General features: G+C 30.6%; 3 protein-coding genes across 4 annotated transcripts; all 3 read left to right on the top strand.

Annotated features, from left to right (window-relative positions):
• Window positions 1-471: 471 nt before the first annotated feature.
• LOC129916316 (phosphomevalonate kinase) lies at window positions 472-1761 on the top strand. Of its 2 annotated transcripts, XM_055996179.1 has the most exons (5): window positions 472-563; window positions 614-811; window positions 873-975; window positions 1052-1248; window positions 1322-1761. In XM_055996179.1, exons 3-5 carry the CDS (start codon window positions 893-895, stop codon window positions 1597-1599), a joined length of 558 nt encoding a protein of 185 aa, XP_055852154.1. In that variant the 5' UTR covers window positions 472-563; window positions 614-811; window positions 873-892; the 3' UTR covers window positions 1600-1761. The 2 variants fall into 2 exon arrangements, with proteins under 2 accessions (XP_055852154.1, XP_055852153.1); XM_055996178.1 differs by having other exon boundaries at window positions 614-975.
• A 4500-nt stretch (window positions 1762-6261) lies between these two features.
• Window positions 6262-19548, top strand: LOC129916983 (interferon-related developmental regulator 2). The gene is made up of 5 exons (XM_055997279.1): window positions 6262-7127; window positions 15370-16069; window positions 16132-16375; window positions 18624-18848; window positions 18920-19548. Exons 1-5 carry the CDS (start codon window positions 7097-7099, stop codon window positions 19001-19003), a joined length of 1284 nt encoding a protein of 427 aa, XP_055853254.1. The 5' UTR covers window positions 6262-7096; the 3' UTR covers window positions 19004-19548.
• Window positions 16606-17552, top strand: LOC129916984 (uncharacterized). The gene has a single exon (XM_055997281.1). The coding sequence runs from the start codon at window positions 16686-16688 to the stop codon at window positions 17523-17525; it is 840 nt and encodes a 279-aa protein (XP_055853256.1). The 5' UTR covers window positions 16606-16685; the 3' UTR covers window positions 17526-17552.
• Window positions 19549-19561: the final 13 nt, after the last annotated feature.

Genomic DNA, 19561 nt, shown 5'->3' with positions numbered 1-19561 from the left:
CATAAAAAAGGCTACTGAAAGTAATTTAAAAAAAAATAAACAAACTGAGTGAATTAAAAAAAAAAAAATAATTTTTAAATAAAAAATTAATTTATATGAATTAAAAACTTTTTCTGAGCTGTTGTGGTTAAGAAAAGAACAAATAGATAAGATTTAAAAAACAATTTGTGTAAGTCAAAAGGTTTAAATGTGCGCCTTATTACTTGGTCTGTGTCGTCTTTCTCATCATTAAATGCAAATGGGAAATAAACGTAGATCAATACAAAAAGCTTAAAAATTGTTTGATCTGGGATTGTTTCTTTGGGAAAATACTGGGATTTTATAAATTTATTCGTTATATTTGTTTAGCCTGGCAGTTCTGCTTAACACAAAACATTTAACATTATTTCCCTTTTGAATTCCCACCCAACCACCCACAAAATTTTAATATCCAATGCAGCCTTCCTCGTATACGTCAACAAAAACTCGTCCTAAAAACTCAAAAAACACAATTTCTTATCAGAGAATTTGACCAACAAAAAACACTAAAAATTACTATTCAATAACTATTTATGCACAATTATGTATGCAAATTATTATTATCTTTTTCAATAGGTTAATAGATTTTATTTAGATAACAAAAATCTTCGCCCAAAAATAAAATGTGATCTCTCAACCTTTACCGAGATATTCATTATGTACAATCTTCTCACTGCGTCTCACAAACAAACTTAAAACCACCCCAAACCCCACTTCGTCCGCATCCTCCTCATACCTCATTGCAAGGCAAGGCATACGGCAACGGCATACCACAAACCAGAACCAGAGTGACGTGAGAGATTTGGAGAAAGTTCAAACTTGGATCTAAAGTTTTTTTTTTGTATTTCTGTTAGGTATTTAGTATTGCTTCGGAATGGCAAATGCCAAGTATATAATTTTGTTGAGTGGAAAACGAAAGTGCGGCAAGGATTACCTTGCTGAACAATTAAATAAAAGGTTTGAATTCAAAATGAATTAGTCTTTTTTTATAGAAATAAAAAAATACAAAATAGAAAAATCTTGACACATTCAGATTGAATGAACGAAGCCAAATTGTAAGAATCTCTTCGCCAATTAAAACCGAATGGGCAAAGAAACTCAATCTAGATCTCGAACAGTTGCTAAGCGATGGACCATACAAAGAGAAATACCGAAAAGAAATGATTGAATGGAGTGATACTGTTCGAGCTGAAGACTATGGTTACTTTTGTCGAAGTGCTATGAAAAATGGTTTGTAACAAGTCACCATTTTTGTGATAACAAATTTCTATTAAATTCTTATTTTATATTTGTAACAACACAGCTGACCACGAAATTGTTATCGTCAGTGATATTAGACGTAAAAACGATGTGAAATATTTCAAGGAGACATACGGTGATAAGATTGTGACAATACGTATTACTTGTCCAGAGATAATACGTGCCGAACGTGGATGGATCTATCAACTGGGTGTTGATGATGTACAATCTGAATGCGATTTAGATGATTATGAACAATGGGACCTGGTAATTGAGAATAATGGCTCACTTAAAGGAGATCTATTGGTTGCATTGATATTTGCAAAATTTCAATTTGATTAAATTAAATGTATAGTTACTAATTTTAGATAGAAATAGGACATAAATTTGTTATATTATAAAAAGAATAGAAAGACAGAATCAATTATATGATACAAAATGCAATAAAAATGAAAACGATACCTCAACATTTTGATAGGTGATGAATCATACATAAAAAAGGGTGTGTTTTTGATGGGAAATGGCAGGGAGGTGGTAAGTTTTAATAAATAAGTCGGAATTACAAAAGGGAAGACGGGGAATTCAACATGAGTTTTATCAGTACGAATTTACGTACCTATTTGATTTTATAAATAAATAAATAATAAAATATTTCTGATTATAGAACTTGCATGCATATTTTTGAGTCTAAACTACGGCGAAAAGCTTAGTAGTGTCAAAAAAAAAATGAGCGAATTTCTCTAGTCTAGTACAATTATAAATGTTCCCGCGCACATGCACTTGTCGTTGTCGTAGTCGCCATGATGTTTCGATTCCATTGCAGTTTCTCCTTTCGTTTTTCTTCTTTGTTTTGTTTGTGTTTGAAAATGAGTGCAATTTTTTTTTTTATGGTATAGGTAAGTCATATTTTTTTTTCTGAATTCCTTAATCGTATAGGGTATATCGTAATTGTTTTTTTTATTTTTCCCAAAAATTTGAATTGATGAATCATAATAAAAGAATAGGTGTCAACATTTGGTGAAATTGCAATAACAATACAGATTAACCTGTTTATTAAATATATATGAAATTTGTGGTAAACCACAATTTACGTACACAATGTTATGAATTTATGACAGAAATGAATAAATTTAAAGATATTAATTACAAAGTGAATTTAACACAACGAAACGATGATTGAGTCACTCTCACTTAGCAGGCAGCGTATATTTTTTGTTTTGCTTATTTGCTTATAAACATAAACCAAATGACATCTTGCAGCCTCTAGAGGAGTCAAATCTCATAAAGTTTCAGGTCAATTGAATTACATGTGAAAAAAGAACAATTCTTGATTCCAGCAAATATATGGCTTTTGTGTCTGAGATCTAGGTTAGAGTTCAAATTTTTATTTTATTTTTTATTTCATAATAAAGTTTCTTGGCTTAAGCATAGTACGCAGCTGAAGCGAAACGCAAAATTTTATAAGTCTCCAAAGTCAACAACGAACATGTTAACAAAAAAAAAAAAAAAACCATCGGGCATTATGGCAAAGTCAAAATAATAAAAATATATGTACATAAATACAAAAATTCAAGAAAAAACATCAGAAAATAAGTTTTAAACCAAAAATAAAAAATATTTAAATTTTCATTGATTTTATGTTGTTTTATGGTGGCTTTTCCTCAATGTAACTACCATATAAGACCGCGATTTGAATTTGCCAGACTTTTGAAACAGCGTTTTGAGGAAAAAGCCTAATCAAAATTGGTTGATGTCTACTAACAATTAAAAAGGGTGTGTGCCATTGAAATAGATCTGATTGTAAGTCAAAGAAAAGACATGTGAAGGGACAAATTATTGGAAGGAAATGAATTAAAACTTTTTCTAAGCTTTATCTATTTGTTCTTTTCTTAACCACAACAGCTCAGAAAAAGTTTTTAATTCATTTAAATTAATTTTTATTTAAAAATTGTTTTTTTTTTTTAATTCACTCAGTTTGTTTATTTTTTTTTTAATTACTTTCAGCTTTAATAAAAAGTACAAAAAATTAATACTCATTAACGTGTTTTTTTGACTTAAATGATATGAAAGTGTAAAAAACAACTTAAAAAACGAAGAAAATTGTGTTTGATGCAAAATTGTGGAAAAATGGTTGTCCGCAGAAAAAAAGTTTTGAGACAAACTTAAACTGTAATAAATTCTTGATTGGTTGTAAAAAAAAAACTTTCAAATCAAACTTAGTTTGGCAAAGATAAGGCCAGTTAAAGGACAAGAGAGCAAAAATCATAAAAACCGTGGTAACTCGAAAACGGGTCGAAAACGAAAAAATTACCTCTTAAGTTTTTCGACTTAAAATGACTTCAGGAATCCATGGTTTTCATTTGAGGCTGTGACTGTGGGACACCCTGTGAGCAATTCCATGGTAACTCACGTTACATTCACAAAAATTTCCAACACATAAATAATTTTTTTTTCTTTCAATTTTAATGTAAATTTATACGAAATTACTATCCATGAATGGAGCATAACTATTACTTTCATAATTAACTAGAAAAATTTTTTTTATTTTTAACATTTGCTTGGGAAAAATAAAAGTTTGATGGTAACTAGAGCCTACTATTGTACGTGTATTAAGGTACACGTGCTACACGTGTATTTAAATAATTCGTGCCGAAGCACGTGTATTTGTAAATACACGTGTATTTATATTTACACGTGTATTTATATTTACACGTGTAAATAGCGTTCGAACAGGTAGATTTGGTGGCGATTTCCTAAAATATGTATTATATTGAATGAAAAGGATATTGTTCAGGTTTTTGCGGTTATTGGCTAGATTTACACATTGAAATTACACGGAAAATTTAATTGGAAATTCTTATTGAACCCTAGTCATATAAATCTTGGAAAAAAATTTTGACCCGATTCCCATTATCGTATCGAACTGAACTTTGTACACATATGAAGTTTGGATTGCAACGCAATATTTTGGGGTCCGAACTCAGGGGAGGGGCATTGGGGGGTTGAAACACCCCAAATCTATTTTATCCCATTCTAAATATCGCAAAAGCTTTTGTAGGTAAATTGCAAGAGAGGGGCTTTGGGAGCTCATACCACCCAAGCAAATTATCATCTTCTTTCAAATATTATACGACTAAAAAGTAAAAAAATAAAGCAGATTAGATTAGATTACCAAGCAACAAAACATATAAAATGATTAAATTGACTCCATGGAGTCCCTTTAAATGCCGTCCAAGGGCTCCGGTTGTTCCACCGGGACAAGAAAAACGGTTGTTTTGTTGTGAACTACATAAGTCACAGTAGGCATTTGTCCCTTCTCGGTGGGCATATTGCCATACCCAACTCCTTGGCTTCATATTTTAGTTTTATTTTAAAATTTATTTTGATTGAATTTGTCGCTTTATTTATAAAACACCTTTTACACTTTCACTATGAACTTAGTAAACCATATGATCTTCAAATAAACGGTGATTAACAAAAAAAAAAAAAAAAAACATGTAACAGTTGGTACACTTTCTTCTGAGAAAGACACAGTAGGAAATATGCAAATATATCTTGGAAAAATTTATTAGCTTTTTTTTAATGAAAAGGCACATCATTATTTTTAATTTTTGAATAAATTATTTATAAGGTCTTCAAAAAGTTCAAATACTATTTTTCCAATTCGAACTATTTATTTGCACAATAATCTTCAGTTGTTTAGTTTTAAAAACTTTTATTTTACCCCCAAAAAGCAAAAAAATCATTTTGTTTCGTATTTACACGTGTAAATATAAATACACGTGTATTTAATAAATACACGTGTAAATAAGATACACGTGTAAACGTTTTTTAGATACACGTGTACACGTGTATCGGGTATACGTGTAATTAAATACACGAACAAAATCGTAGGCTCTAATGGTAACTCACGTTACAAAAATCGGACACGAATTTTAAGACCCCTACAGTATGAAGTTTTTATGTGAAATTATGAATCTTAATTTGTTTTCAATGAAGATTCCATACATACAAAATTACAAGCTTTTAATATGAGTGACAAAACCAAACATTTTTTCAATATTTCGAGGAAAAAATTTAAAATATTTAGGTAACTCACGTTACATTATTTTGGTAACTCATGTTACCTACGATTTGTGGTTCCAAAAGTAAAGAAAAGATGCATTTTCACTCAAGTTTTTTTTTAATCGAATAGTGTGTAACGAAGCTTGTTTAAATGTTAACTTATTTTAGCACTCACGAGGGGATATTGTCATCGTCACTATTAGACTCATCATATTTTCAGTTTGCTTGTTTTTTTTTTTGTCATTTTCATGTGAAATTCTTCTGTTGTTGGCAAGCTTATGCTATAAAAATGCTTTAAGATTATTAAACTCCCTGAATTTTATGTCTATCCATAAGGGAATACAACAAATAATCTTTTCTTGCAACTTGCATAAAGAGTTGCCGTTTGTAAATAGTAATTTGCTAGTAAAAAAAGTAAAAAAGACTGCATAATTTGTTCAAAATTCGTGTCCACTTTTTCATGGAATTACCCCTGTATATGTATCTTAAAAATTTGAATTTCGAACAAATTAACTTTGAAGCATATTCACCTTTTTATATTTCCAATTGTATATTAACTATGATTAATTAACAAATAAATGCTTGTATTAGCTTATAAGATATTGTATCTTAAAATGCATGCATAACAAATAAATAAATAATAGGTAATAAATAACCAAAATGTTTTATAAAGTTCGCCCTCTAGCATCCATCAAAATAGGGTGCTGCACAATTAATTCCATACAACACCAAGCCTTATGATAGTTATCAAAATTTAACAAACTCGAGTGGAGTCACACAAAAAAACGAAATACAAATTTCATTTTATGTGAAATACCTCTTCATATTTTTCACACCAGTACACATCCAACCCACACATTCGCCAAATAATTCTTTCTTTTTGTTTGTATATTTTCTTCTACTATCTTTCCGTTCTATTTTGTTCCGCAACAAAACTACAAAAACACTCATTCAATCGCCGACCAGCGTAACAAACAGTCGTCGTGTGTGAAGTTACCGTGAGAAAGCTTCCAAAGTATTGAACAAAACTCAAACAAAAAAAATACCCAGACAACACAGAAGAAGAAGACATTGAGAGTGAAAATATTTTTTCACACACGGATGTTCAATTGAATAATCATGAAATTTGCGTTAAATAAAAATTCCAATAAAAATTCATTGAAATTTATCAACCAAAGTGCGGAATGCAATATAACAAACATTTCTATTAATAAAAACACCACATTAGTGCCAGAAATTGTTAATTTAATAAATATTATCCACGACGAACAACATTTTATAAACTTGAGAAAAATCAATCTTATACCTCCGTCTTGATTGCGACCTTAAAAGTAAATTTGTTTGCTCTGTCACACATCCAAGGGGAGGGCTCTCAATTTATTCAAAAATAGTGCAAATTATTTTTCTTTTATTTAAAATTTTGTCATCATTTTTTAATTTTTTTTTATAGTCAAACGGAAAAATAAAATAAAAATTTAAAATCGAAGAATTCTATACCTATACAAAAAAAAAAAAAAAAAAAAACACTCAAAAAACGAAAGAAACAAAAAATCGAGTTGAACGATTTTCCACTCAACTGATAAAAAGTATCAGAAAGAGCAAAAGAGAGCGTGCGAGTGTAATTGTGTTGGTGACCTACCTCGTGTTCGGACGAAAAATTTGCATTAATTATTTTTCTTTTCTTTAAATAATTTTTCCCTTAAATCGAGTTTTAATTAAATTGTTCGCAATTGCGGAAAAAGGAGTCAAAATAAGTTCCAAAAAAAAATCCACTATGCCGAAAAAGAACCGTAAGGGTGGTAAAGGTGAGTAATAAAATATGAAAAGACATTGATCTCTTTTTTTTTTGCTTTTGTATTGTGAGTCATTTTTAATGATGATTTTTTTGTTGTTGTTTTCTAATTAAACTACTCATTTTACTTTGTAAATTTTTTGTTTGTAGTCGAATGATGACGTCGTCTTCGTCATTTGTCACACAGTTGAAGAGGTGTTTTTTTTTTTTTCTTTTCTGAAATTGGTTTTTCTCCTCCCCCTTTGTCTTGTGATATATGTAATTGCAATTTTGCCAACTAAGCAATGGCAAACTGCACTTTTTCTTCTTTTTTAACTTCGTTCGATCTCAACAAAATCAATTTGAGAGAGATATTCCCGCCAAAGAGAAACACGATCCTTTTGAGTGAGTGGGTAGGTAGGTAGGGTCGACTCGGCTCTCGGGTAGCCATGAAATGGCCTTGACGCATTCACTCGTGTCGTGTGTGTAGCACATTTCAGAAAATTTACACACACAACAAAGATAAATGCATCCAGGGCACACGTGTGCAATGGACTTTGGATTTGTTGTTGTGAAATGGATTGCAATTAAAATGGAAAAAAAAGAGAAAATTGATGACGAATACTGAAAGAATACAATGGAGAATCTATTTCAAAATTGTTTGAAATTGCTATTATTGTTTTATTTTGTTTTTATTTAATTTAAATTTAGTATTTATTAGTAGGTATAGGTTGTTCCATATATTTTCGGTTTTGATTATTAATTATCGATTATTCCGATAGTCGATTGCACTTCTACTTCAAAATCGACCGGAAATTCTTTTTTGTTTATTTTATGAAATAGTGTTTTATAAACAAATTGTGGTCTATGCTATGAAAGTTGTTGGTTACACATACATACATCACTACATTGCTACATTTTAGATTTATGGATTGGTAACAAATGCGTGAAAACTAGAATTATACAGAATACACCACTGGTTAATGAGATGACCACATACCCACTCACGATCTACATGTGTTAGCCAAAATGGCCTTCAGATTTGAGTTGCGAGGTTTTGCGAGATTTTCACGACTGACAAGCGTTATAATTTGTACTTGTTTCTTAATTAGACGAAGCAAAAAAGATTAGAAAAGTTGGAAGGTACATAATTGGGTGTTTTCCATGAGGATCATAGAAGTCGCGTGCAAGAATGTACCTTCAACTCGGTATAGTCCATTGCGACCTTGTTAACTTCAATTGACATACCTTTTTAAGACAAAACTGTGACCTTAAAATTTTCAAACCAAACTTGTCTAATTCGTTTGTCTTTTTTTTTGTCCATGTTTGTCCAGCCAAATTTTTCTTTGGAACACTCAAATTTTGTGATAGACGTATAAAAAATGCAATCGTTTGTCCACAGATATACCTACAAACCAAATACATACTAACATTTTTCCACCTTCCGTTTAGGAGAAATTCAAAAAATTAGTTTTGCATTGAAAAATTGAAACTTCCCTAAAACCCCCAAAAATCAACCTCGAGTTCTGTACGTATACCTAAAATCATCGTTCTAAATTCGTAACAAATGTTACGTATACACCACAGTGTATGTACTGAAAATTTCAAAATCACCAAAAATTAATTTTTGGCGATTTTAGGAGACTGAATTTTTTAGTACAAAATTTGTTTTTGGAATACCTATCTCATTGCAAAGAGATTTTAAACGATTTCAACTCAATACAGAACTTTTCTTATAGAACCTTCACCCAAATTGGGGGTTGAATGGAATTTATCTGTTAGGTTGAAATTCTCAACTGATTTTCATAAAGAAATTTCTCGTTTGGTTTGCTATGTACTATTTAAGAATATATTTTTAAAGCAATGTTATTTTTTTATATTCTAAATTGATAAAATAAGTTGGGTAAATGCTGAAACAAAAATTTTTTTTGGTAATTGTTCCGCTCGAGGTGGTTAAACAAACCACATGTATAAACCATTGTTGAAAAGGTCTAAGAGCATAATTCAGAGTCGTCACTAAAGTAAAATTTTATCTCAAGCACAAGTCTGAGATGAATTTTCTGAATATTTGTTCAAGCGTTTATTCAAAATTTCCTAAATTGGAATTCATAAGCTAAAAGTGAGTCACTTGAGTGACGACTCTGAATTTTTGTTTAGCACAACAAATAACAAATAAATAAGCAATTACACTAGAACTTTCCATTTCCAGTCCTAGGAAGACCCAATTAGTGAAATACCTAACTGAATTTGTAATATTTAAAATTAAATTTTACAGCAATGGCCATGGTCCAAAACTAGTCGCCCAGCTTATTTGAAAGCCCGCTATCTCAAAAGCACTAGCAACATAGAGTAGCAGCCCAGTGCCCAGAAGTTGGCCTTAAACCACTTTGTCGCATTGAGGAATGAGACCAAGTCTTCGAACATCTATTCTAAGAGTTTTTTTATGTCCCTGAAAAATTTGCAGCCCAAAGAAAGTGCTCTATATCTAGTAAAAGCAAGTCATTGGCATAGAAAATGATAGACCAGACCTTTTACAACACAATTTGAGTTACATATATTATTTGCGGAGGGACCAAACATGCGTTTTTCCAAGATGTGAGAAGAGCAGTATGACAAGAAAATATTTTGAACTAAGGACAAAATTTTTAGTGCGAGATTATCCTAGTTTTGGTTTTAACTATAAATTAACCCAATCAACAGCTTTTACGTTGATTTGGATTCGGGGTTTACTTTGAGTTAGTTCAACAAATTGGCGGAGTTAACATTGAAGAATTGAGAAGCTCTTTCTCAAAATCCGCCACCACTGAAATTTATTCTAAATATTATTTATATACGTATGTATGTATAAATAAATATACATTTTTTAATTTTACTATTCATTTTTTTTTTGTTTAACTTAAACCCGTGTTAATTGAAAAGAAAGTGTTCAAAAGCGTAGAAAATGTATTCTCAGAACTAGGTACACAGGTAATCACAGTAAAAACATGTAGGTAGCACAAAAAATCAATTTTTTAGTTTAAAAAATCTTTATTTGTTTCAATATTCACTGGTTGTAAATCAGGAAGACATGGGTATAAATGTAAGAACTACCTGATAACATAGACCTAAGCCATAAAAATAAAATGATAGCTGGTGAATACCTAAGTGGTTAATTGTTTGATTCTGCAAACAAAAAATCTTGTCCGAACATTTAACCGTTAAAAAAAAAAAAATGAATAGAAAATGAAATTATATAGCTCTTTTGTAATTTCCTTGTTTTTATTTCACGTCTTGCTCACATGCTCTCATATATCTTTTGTACTTCAACTTATTTTACTTATACATACTAGTATACACTAGTACTTGGTTTCATTTGAATGAAAGTGTGTGTTTTGAAAATTAAAAACAAAACAAATAAATAAAACACTTCATGGCTATGATAACATTGGCAATAGATCTAGAGTACAACTACCTAGGTGCGCTCTCTTTTTTTTCGCTATCAATTGATATTATTTTCCTTTGTTTCTTTTTTTTTTCTGTTTATTTAAAACAAAAAATCTCTCCAATTGATTGACTTTGTAGAGCGCAGCGAAAAATACCTTATCTATCATTAGTCTGGCTCCAAGGTCGTAAGCAATCTCTCTCAATGATAAACAGAAATTCATTGAAAGATTAGTAGGTACCTATAAAGCAATTTCTTTCCATACAAATACCAGAAACAAAAACAACAAAAATGTTTAATTTTGTACTGTTGGCATAATTAAAAAAAAAAAAAGTATAATATCAAGAAGGAAAATGAGGAAGAAAGACTTGTATTCGCTTTGCTGATTATATATAATATTGCCTACTATGTCTGTCTATCTCTTTTGTGATTGTGACTTCAACTGTTTTTTTCATCTTGGATTGGATTTTTTCTTCTCTTTAATCAACAAAAAAATGGAATAAAGTATTATATAAAACTAAACTTGTTGTCAATAATACAACACAAAATGCCGAATACTATATAACCCGTGGCAAAACAGACAAAACCAACTTGTACCTATACCAAGTTGTTTGAGGTGGATTGATATGTGCTTTTTTGTATTATGTATTTCTTCTCTCTAAAGTTTGAGGGTTTATTTTTAGAAAGTAAAAAATACAATTTTTGTTTTGGTTTTTTTTGTTTGTTTCATTTTGTATTTTGTTTGAGCAGGTTTATCAATGATATAAAAAAATAAGTTAATACTTTGTGTGATCAAAGTTCAAAGCTTATTTTATTGCGCATCAGAAATTTTTAGCAAAATGTTTGAGAATGTTTAAATTTTTGTTAATTGATAAGAATATTTTTTTGGCAAAAATTGTCTGTAATTATAGCCGTTTTTTTTTGTGGTAACTCAGTACTTAGCTCAGTAAACATTTAATACATAAAAAAAAAATAACAACAAATGATTACTTTTATTTATATTTTTTAATAATCGTTTGTTGTTGAAAAAAAAATCTCTAAACCACATCAAACGAATATTTTTTTTTTTCCTAAGTCAGCTATTACATGAAGCCTCAAGAGGCTTGACTCTTTTTTCGAATTTTCTTTTGATAATCATTCTGTGAGGCGCGTACTATTACACGATGCCTCTTGAGTCAAGGACTCAAATTTGACATTTCTCTTTTGATTTAAAATTTGTTGTTGTTGTATTGCACCAAGAAGCAAAAAGAAATGAGAGGGAATGTTGAAAAAAGAAAAAGTGGAAAAAGAAACGTCAAAAAAGAGTCTCGGACTCACGACCCACGACCTTTGTATATAAAATCTATAGTACTATCATGAAAAAAAACAGCGCCACCAAAAAAGTAAGCTAGCGAACGAACTAAAAATTATGTCAAATTTCAAACAGAAATGTATATCTCATCTCCTTACTCCCATTATTAATTCGATCTAAGCGCCCTCGCGACCACTCAGGTAACGAACAAACTAAAAAATTGCACTTCATGATAGTACTATAGATTTTATATACAAAGCCCACGACTCTCCGGTCGGATAATTTTTTCTTTCATCTTTTTTCTCTTTTGCACTCATTATGTTTAAAAAGAGTCGCGCCTCTTGAGGCTTCATGTAATAGCTGACTAAGCAATCATTTGTTATTTTACTGAGCTAAGTACCTAATTATCTCAAAATACGGTTTATGTTTTTAGAATTCGACAAAAAAGCAATGTTTGGTATTAATTTAAATTAAATGGGCAATAATCACTATGCTTCTTGAATGGAAATTTGTAAAATTTTGTTTCCATTGTATGCACCACAAGATTAACCAATGTGCGCAATTTTAGTTTTTACGGTAACAGGAAGCGCTACATTATTTTAATAATTAGTAAATCAGTTAAGGTCTTTGTGATTTTTAAAGCCCTTTATCTCAGGAACTATAACGGTAACTAATCATAACTAAAGAGGTTTAAATATGATCTGGACATCGAAAACTTAGACTGTTCATTCAAAACCTTCGATATAAATTGATTACTTAAGCAGCTGCCTTGCAAGTATGAAAGCTATACACAAACCACTTCTTAGACTATGAAGGTTTTTTGATTTGCAAGCCCTTAGCTAAACAGAAGTACGATGATACATATATGTATTTATAGATAGCACTTACAGTAGAAAATAACGCTACGTTGTCTTGATTGCTTGTCTTATCTACATTTTAAAATGCAAATTAAGAAGTTTAAATAAAATGTAAATCTTTTTTGTTCAGTTTATAGTTTGTAATCAAATAATAAACTTGAACTACAAAAAAAAAACTAAAAATTTTAATAAAATAAAACTTGACTAAAGAGTCACGTGCCTAACCTGTCTATCACTTCTTTATCAAAAAATAAAACTTTATCAAACCATTCCAAAAAGATTTAATTTAAATAAATAGTTCGTGATAAGCATTACATAATTAGATTTAATTTTTCATTTGTTAGCAACTTAATTTAAAAATGGCATTGAAAATGAAAAGATACTCTTTAAAACACAATTTTTATATACGAAAAAATAAATTTTTTTTTGAATTTGCACACCTCGATTTGATTGAAAATTCACAAATTTCAGTTTAACACCCCAATTGTCCCCACAGTCCCAACCTATGACCTATGTGATTCACAAATATTCTTTAAGTTTTTATCTCCTAAAGAGCAGGTCATAACTCACAACATTCTTAATCAAGACAAAATTCTTTTTGTTTTGTCTGACTTCTTCAAGAAAACTTAAATGGACCATTATAGTCTGCTTCGACATGGCAAATAAAATCATTTTCAACGCATTTGGATGAAATGACGTGACCCATTCCCAATAAAATATTAAATGCATTTGTAAATGCTTACTATATGAAGGGTTCAGGGGAAAAACGACACATGTCCACTTTTTGTCAAAAATAAACTAATGATGAGGTCTTGTAGTATTTATTGAGCACTATCTGATAGCATCCTTACTTTTATAAAACAAATTTAAGCCTTGCTCAAAAAATAAATAAATTGTGTGCTTTTAGTATTAAGTTGTATGGAGAACAAAATTTTAAAATGCGTTTTTTTTCGAAATGAATTGAAATGGACTTGTACTTTTTTTCCCCTGGACCCTTCATATTGTAGTTTATTTTGTGCAAGTTACTTAGAATGGAAGAAATTGGAAGAAGAAATTGGTATGGGTAATTATCTCATTTGTCCTAGTCGAATCTGGTTTTAAATATAAAAAAAACCTATATTCCAAACACTGCATTTTATTTCCTATCTAATAGAATTATTATAGGCATGGCTAAGGATTTTTTTGATACTCCTCAACTTTCGAAAATACTCCTTAAAATTCACCAAAAAACTACTTTAAAACGACATCACTCTTTGGACATTAGTTGTTGGTAAATTTTTACCATCTCATCTAATATTTATCTTTCGATTTTTGAAGCGTGATAAGTGATCTATTTGTGATTTCGTTGAATAAAATTCTACTCTCACTGAAAAACTTGTAAAAAAAAAAAGAGTTTTACCATAGTCATGTTAGTATTAAGCGCTCAGGAATTTTTAATTTAATTTAATTTAATCAAATTTTTTCCTAAAGATATCAAGGCTGTGTTTGTAATATTTAAATACACCAAGTGATCAAACCAATGACAAGTTTTTGGTCCAGGGTACTAAGGATCTAAGTCAGAAATGATAAATATCAAAAAAATCCGATTGAAGTTTAAGTAATGTATGAAAATCCGTTTATTTTTGGTGGCAAGAATTGCTTCAAATACTCTAAATTTAGACCCTAAACAAAGCTGGAAAGCTATGTGAGCTTTCTTTGCCACCTTCAGAAAATCTCAAAATTCTCTATTTTATCAACGCAATCTCAAAGGCAAATATTTTTTTTTTTTTTTTCAATCTACTATGTATATCTTGTATGGATGTAGTTTAATAACTGAGTTCAAAATCGAAGGTGTCGATGTATCGATTTCGCTTCTGCTCTAGTAAACAAGCTGCCTTTATGGGTTCAATTTATATGAGTAATGATTTAAATTCCGTTAAGATTTAAATGTCAACCCTCAAATTCACTCACTTAGGCACAGCCAAACCAACATCCTAAGATAATTTCTACTAATCTTACACCCAATACCTTTTACGCTGTATTAAGTCACCAAAAACTTCTCTAATTTATCATCTAGCTAGATAATTCACGCCATTGCCATATACCTTTCTAATTTTGTTATTTTTGTAGGGTTTTGGAAAAAAAAAAATAATAAAAAATTGGGAAGCCTTTGAAGAAACCCAAGACACATTTATGTTTTATAAGAAATACCTACTCCTTATTTCACCATTTTGTACGACTTAATTAATTTGAAACAAGCTTTGATTAATTTTCCAAGTATAAATCTTATGAGAAAATCATTCTTCCATCATAAATTAAAATCTTAGATTTATCAAAAGCCTATACAATGTTTTTAAGGATTTGTTTTAAGGTTCAAAATAATTACAAAGAAAAATCCACAAAATTATTTCTATCTACCGTCTGTTTGCGTTGAAGATTTCTTTGTGTGGGCGAATTAATGGATGCTTACAAAAATAGAACCCACAGTGGGTGGATTGTGTTGACAAGGTACAACCAAACAAAGAACATGCCATTAAATCTATTTTTTTTCTCGTTATTTTGGTTGAATATTGTTTACTTGTTGAAAAATTAAAGAAATCTGTAAATCCTCCAAAATCTACTCTACTTTTTTACAAACACATACAAAACCAAGTAGCAAAAATATCTCAATATTCTTGCCATCATCGATTAATGTTTGTCTTTTCTTGTTTATTTGTTTTATTTGCAGGACGCGGAGGCGATTCCAACTCCGAAGATGAATCAGTCAATGACAATGCCAGCGTATATTCTTATGTCTCAGAGAATCCAGCTTCCGTTGAGGATTCCGATGAACTCTCTTCAAACGAACGTTACGAAGAAAAATTCATGCAAGCATTAGAAAATGCTACCGAAAAATCAGCTCAAACTCGTGCTCAAGCATTGCAGAGCATCTGTGAAATTCTAATGCATCGTTTTATGCCGGATTTTGTTGAAGATCGCAAAGTCACTCTAATCGATTGCATTGAGAAATCAATTCGCCGTGGAAAGGGTGCCGAGCAAGTATGGGGAGCCAAACTGGCACCATTGTTGGTCCTACAATTGGGCGGCGAAGAAGTTATCTCCAAGGCACTTAATCAATTCTTGCTAACAACCATGCAAGACAAATCGGTTAGCTTCGATGCCAGAGCTAAATGCTGTACTGCCTTGGGATTGTTGAATTTCTTGGGCACTGATGATATTGGTGATCTATTGCCCATGATGCAATTCTTTGAGGCTATCTTCAGTGGAAGCTATTTGCGTGGTGATGATAAGACACCTATTTCAGTTAATGCAGAGGCAGGTACTTTGCATGCTGAAGCATTGTCTGCATGGGGATTGTTACTCACTTTGATTCCAAGTGTAGATTTTGTGAATATTATGACCAGTGGTCAAGGTCAACAGATGTTACCGTAAGTAATTATAATTTTGTTTGTATAGATACAAAGTATGACAAAGAATTATCTCTTTTTAGATCAATTAAAAAACTAATGGGTCTGTTGCAATCACCTCATTTGGAAGTACGTATGGCTGCAGGAGAGACAATTGCATTGATTTTTGAAAGTGGTCGTTCACACGATGAGGATTTCTTGGAAGAACATATTGTCGATCTCACAGAAGCCGTCAAACAGTTGGCAACTGATTCGCACAAATATAGGGCAAAAAGAGATCGCAAAGCACAACGTGCAACATTCCGTGATGTCTTGAGATATTTAGAGGTGAGTGTTGTAACAAAATAGAATATCTACAAAACTAATTTACATCATTTTCTTCATCTCATGAGATAGAGATACAAAGAAATTTTGGCCAATTGCCAATAGTTGTTTCATTACAATTTCTATTGAAGAATGCCAGATGCGTTTCGACAAAGTCTTTGTGTGTTCTTTTTCTTTTCTGTTTGTATTGTTTTTTCTTGGGGAAGACTTTGCTTAAAAATAATCAAAAAATTTAGGTTACTTTTGTTTAAAATTCTAAAATTATAAAATATTTTTGTGAAAATTAAAACATTTTTGGTAAACAAAATTAGTCATGATATTTACAACCACCTATCGTCAAGATTTCAATCCTCCATTGACTCAACGTTACAATTTCTTAAGAACCCAAAAAGATGAAAAAGATGAGAAAACTTCATCAAAAGGTTGTGCTTGCAATGTTGATACACAAATCTCTATACCAGCTGCTGCTTTAGATAAATGTGATTCCGTTGAATGGAATAGCATGGCACCAGTTGGAAAACTGGTTAATCCTCGACTACTACCAAGTCAAGGTCAAGAATTTACTAAAAACGACAAAGCCGATGGATGTAAACATGATCAACCGAATAGATTTCTTAAAATTCTTCGTACATGCTATCCGGATTTGTATGAAAGACTCAAAGCAACACCACCAAAAGAATTAAATCGTCGTTTAGATATGGAGAGATTGAAAACAACTTATCAAATTGATTATGGTAATGAAAATGAATATCCTGAAGGAATTTATGATAATCTTGATGGTGATGGAATTGAAGAAAAGAAAAACAAACAATTAGATGGAATACTTGAAGAAGAAGAAGATGCTTGTGCTAAATTTAAAAGTGGTCTTACAAAAGAAATGACAAAAGATAATTTAAATGATGATGAATGCCAACAAGGTTATAAGCCTGTGAAATATAGTTTTGCTGATAGTTCGAGATTTAGTAGTTCGGGAAATTTCTCACATTGGGCAGCACCGCCATTGATTAAGAAAACAACATTTAGCGAATATATGGATACGATAAGCAAAACTGGATGTGTAATTACAAAGAATAATATACACAGTCATACGAAGTGTCAAAACGGAAAGAATTGTAGGCATAAATTGAGGCATACTTGTCCACTTTTGAAGTGAAATTCAAAATAAAAAAATTATTTGAAATTTTTCATGGAGCAAATTGAGATGAAAAAAGTTTGTTTTATTTGATTTTGGGTAATTATTTTAGATACTGTCAAGAATACATGTAAATGTAGCTCCTTTTGCTTCTTATTAGACTTTCGAGTAGATTTAACAAGTTTTCATCTTATGTTTGTTTTCCCCCCTCCATTCAATGGCAGTGCGTGGACGTAACGACGATATTATCCGCATTGTGGTTATCCAGGTACTTCACTAAATGTTCGGCTGCACGAAGACTGTTTAAAATTGAAACATTCCATCTGAAATTCGTTGTAAAATTTTCATTTACTGAGGCCGTCTACATACAAATTGGTTCATAACCAGGGCTACCTTCGTAAATTTCAAGAAAGAGGAAAAAAAAAGGAGGATTTCAAGAAAAAAAGAGGCTCAGTCAAAAAGTGTTTAAATAAAATAAAACACATGACAGAGTCGCTAAAAATGTATTCATTAATTTCAGCCGAGCTGTGCGCAGCTTCAGTGAAAAAATCGCATTTTCGTTTTCAATCGCACATTTTTTATCTGCCACAATTTAGCGCATGTAAAAAAGTGAATAAAAACGAAAATATAAAAATTTCGGCTAAAATTTAGCTCGATCTATGTTATAGGACTTAGTCGCTGAAAATTGTGAAATACAAATAAAATTCAATTCAAGAAATCTGCATTTAAGAGTTAAAGCTTTCCCAAACAAACGACGACAGCTTTTTTTCATTTCTTAGACAATCAAATAAACGAAATCTGAGTTTTCACCTGTTAACCGAACCTGGTTTGAAAGGTTAATTCTTTGTTGAGCTGGTTAAATTGAGTATTGCAACGTGCCGTCTCACCTGTTGGGAGTTAATAGGATGAACAGTCTTCCAATGAGGTAGTTAATAGCGACAGCATTATCTTTTTCAAAGTAGGAGTCGCCATATTGGAATGAGCACTCCACAAACGTGCATAGTTCATGTTTTCTTATGTTATCTGTTTTTTTTTTTTTTTAAACAACATACATATTTTTCTTTATTTATAGTTAAAAATGATACTAAATAAATATTATTTTTTTTTTTTCATTCCCAGGAGGACATATCACCAGAAATCACCATTCGTTTTGGTACCGAGTCACTTGTTCTCGATACATGGGCTGTTCATCATCAATATACAGCATTATGTTCAGTCATGGGTCCCGGTATGACATCTCATTTGCAAGAAAATGACTTTATTCGAGAAATTTTCCAACTTGGCTCAAAAGTACCTTCTCTTAATCCAGTTCCCAAACATATTAAAACTACAAAATTAGAAAGAGTAAGTTTTTTTTTCTATTTTTCTTTAATCGATGTGAGTTAATAAATGTATGTTTCTGTTTTTATTTGCAGCATCTTATGAATGCCGCTGCCTTTAAAGCACGTACAATTACCAGAGGCAAAAATCGAGACAAACGTTCAGCTGTTTTTTCTTAAAAAAATTTCTTTATGGAAATGTACTTTATTTTTTTAAATTCCTCTTTTGAATAATTTTTTTTTCCTTAGTAATTTTATTTTTGGTTTTATACTTCTTTTTTTCTTTAGACGTCTTTTGTATATTTTTCTCTTTTTTTTTTTTATTTTATAACTAAAATGCATAAAAACCTACATGGATATAAAATTACATATAATGATATTCAATTAATAGTTGATAAATGTGTATCTTTGTATATAAATAGAACTAAAACAAACAATTTCTATCAAATATCGAGTCATGAATTATACTTTAAGTAGATATGGATATAATGAATATACCTAAAATACATATATACACATTATAATAATTCATAATTATAAATAAAATATAAACTATTTTGACTGTGAAGTAGGTGTTCTTTTTTTTTATTTTTAATTATGAAACTCGACAAAATATACAAACGAGGATGTCCTGTTTTTTGTTCATTTTAAGTTAAACTTCAGAAAAAATAAAAAGTTGAGTTAAATTCAATCTTACTCTCTCTCTCTCTCAAAAAAAAAAACAACATCAAATTATCT

The sequence above is a fragment of the Episyrphus balteatus genome, chromosome 3, assembly GCF_945859705.1.
Source record: "Episyrphus balteatus chromosome 3, idEpiBalt1.1, whole genome shotgun sequence".
Lineage (NCBI taxonomy): Eukaryota > Metazoa > Arthropoda > Insecta > Diptera > Syrphidae > Episyrphus > Episyrphus balteatus.
This window is presented reverse-complemented; position numbering and strand designations above follow the sequence as displayed.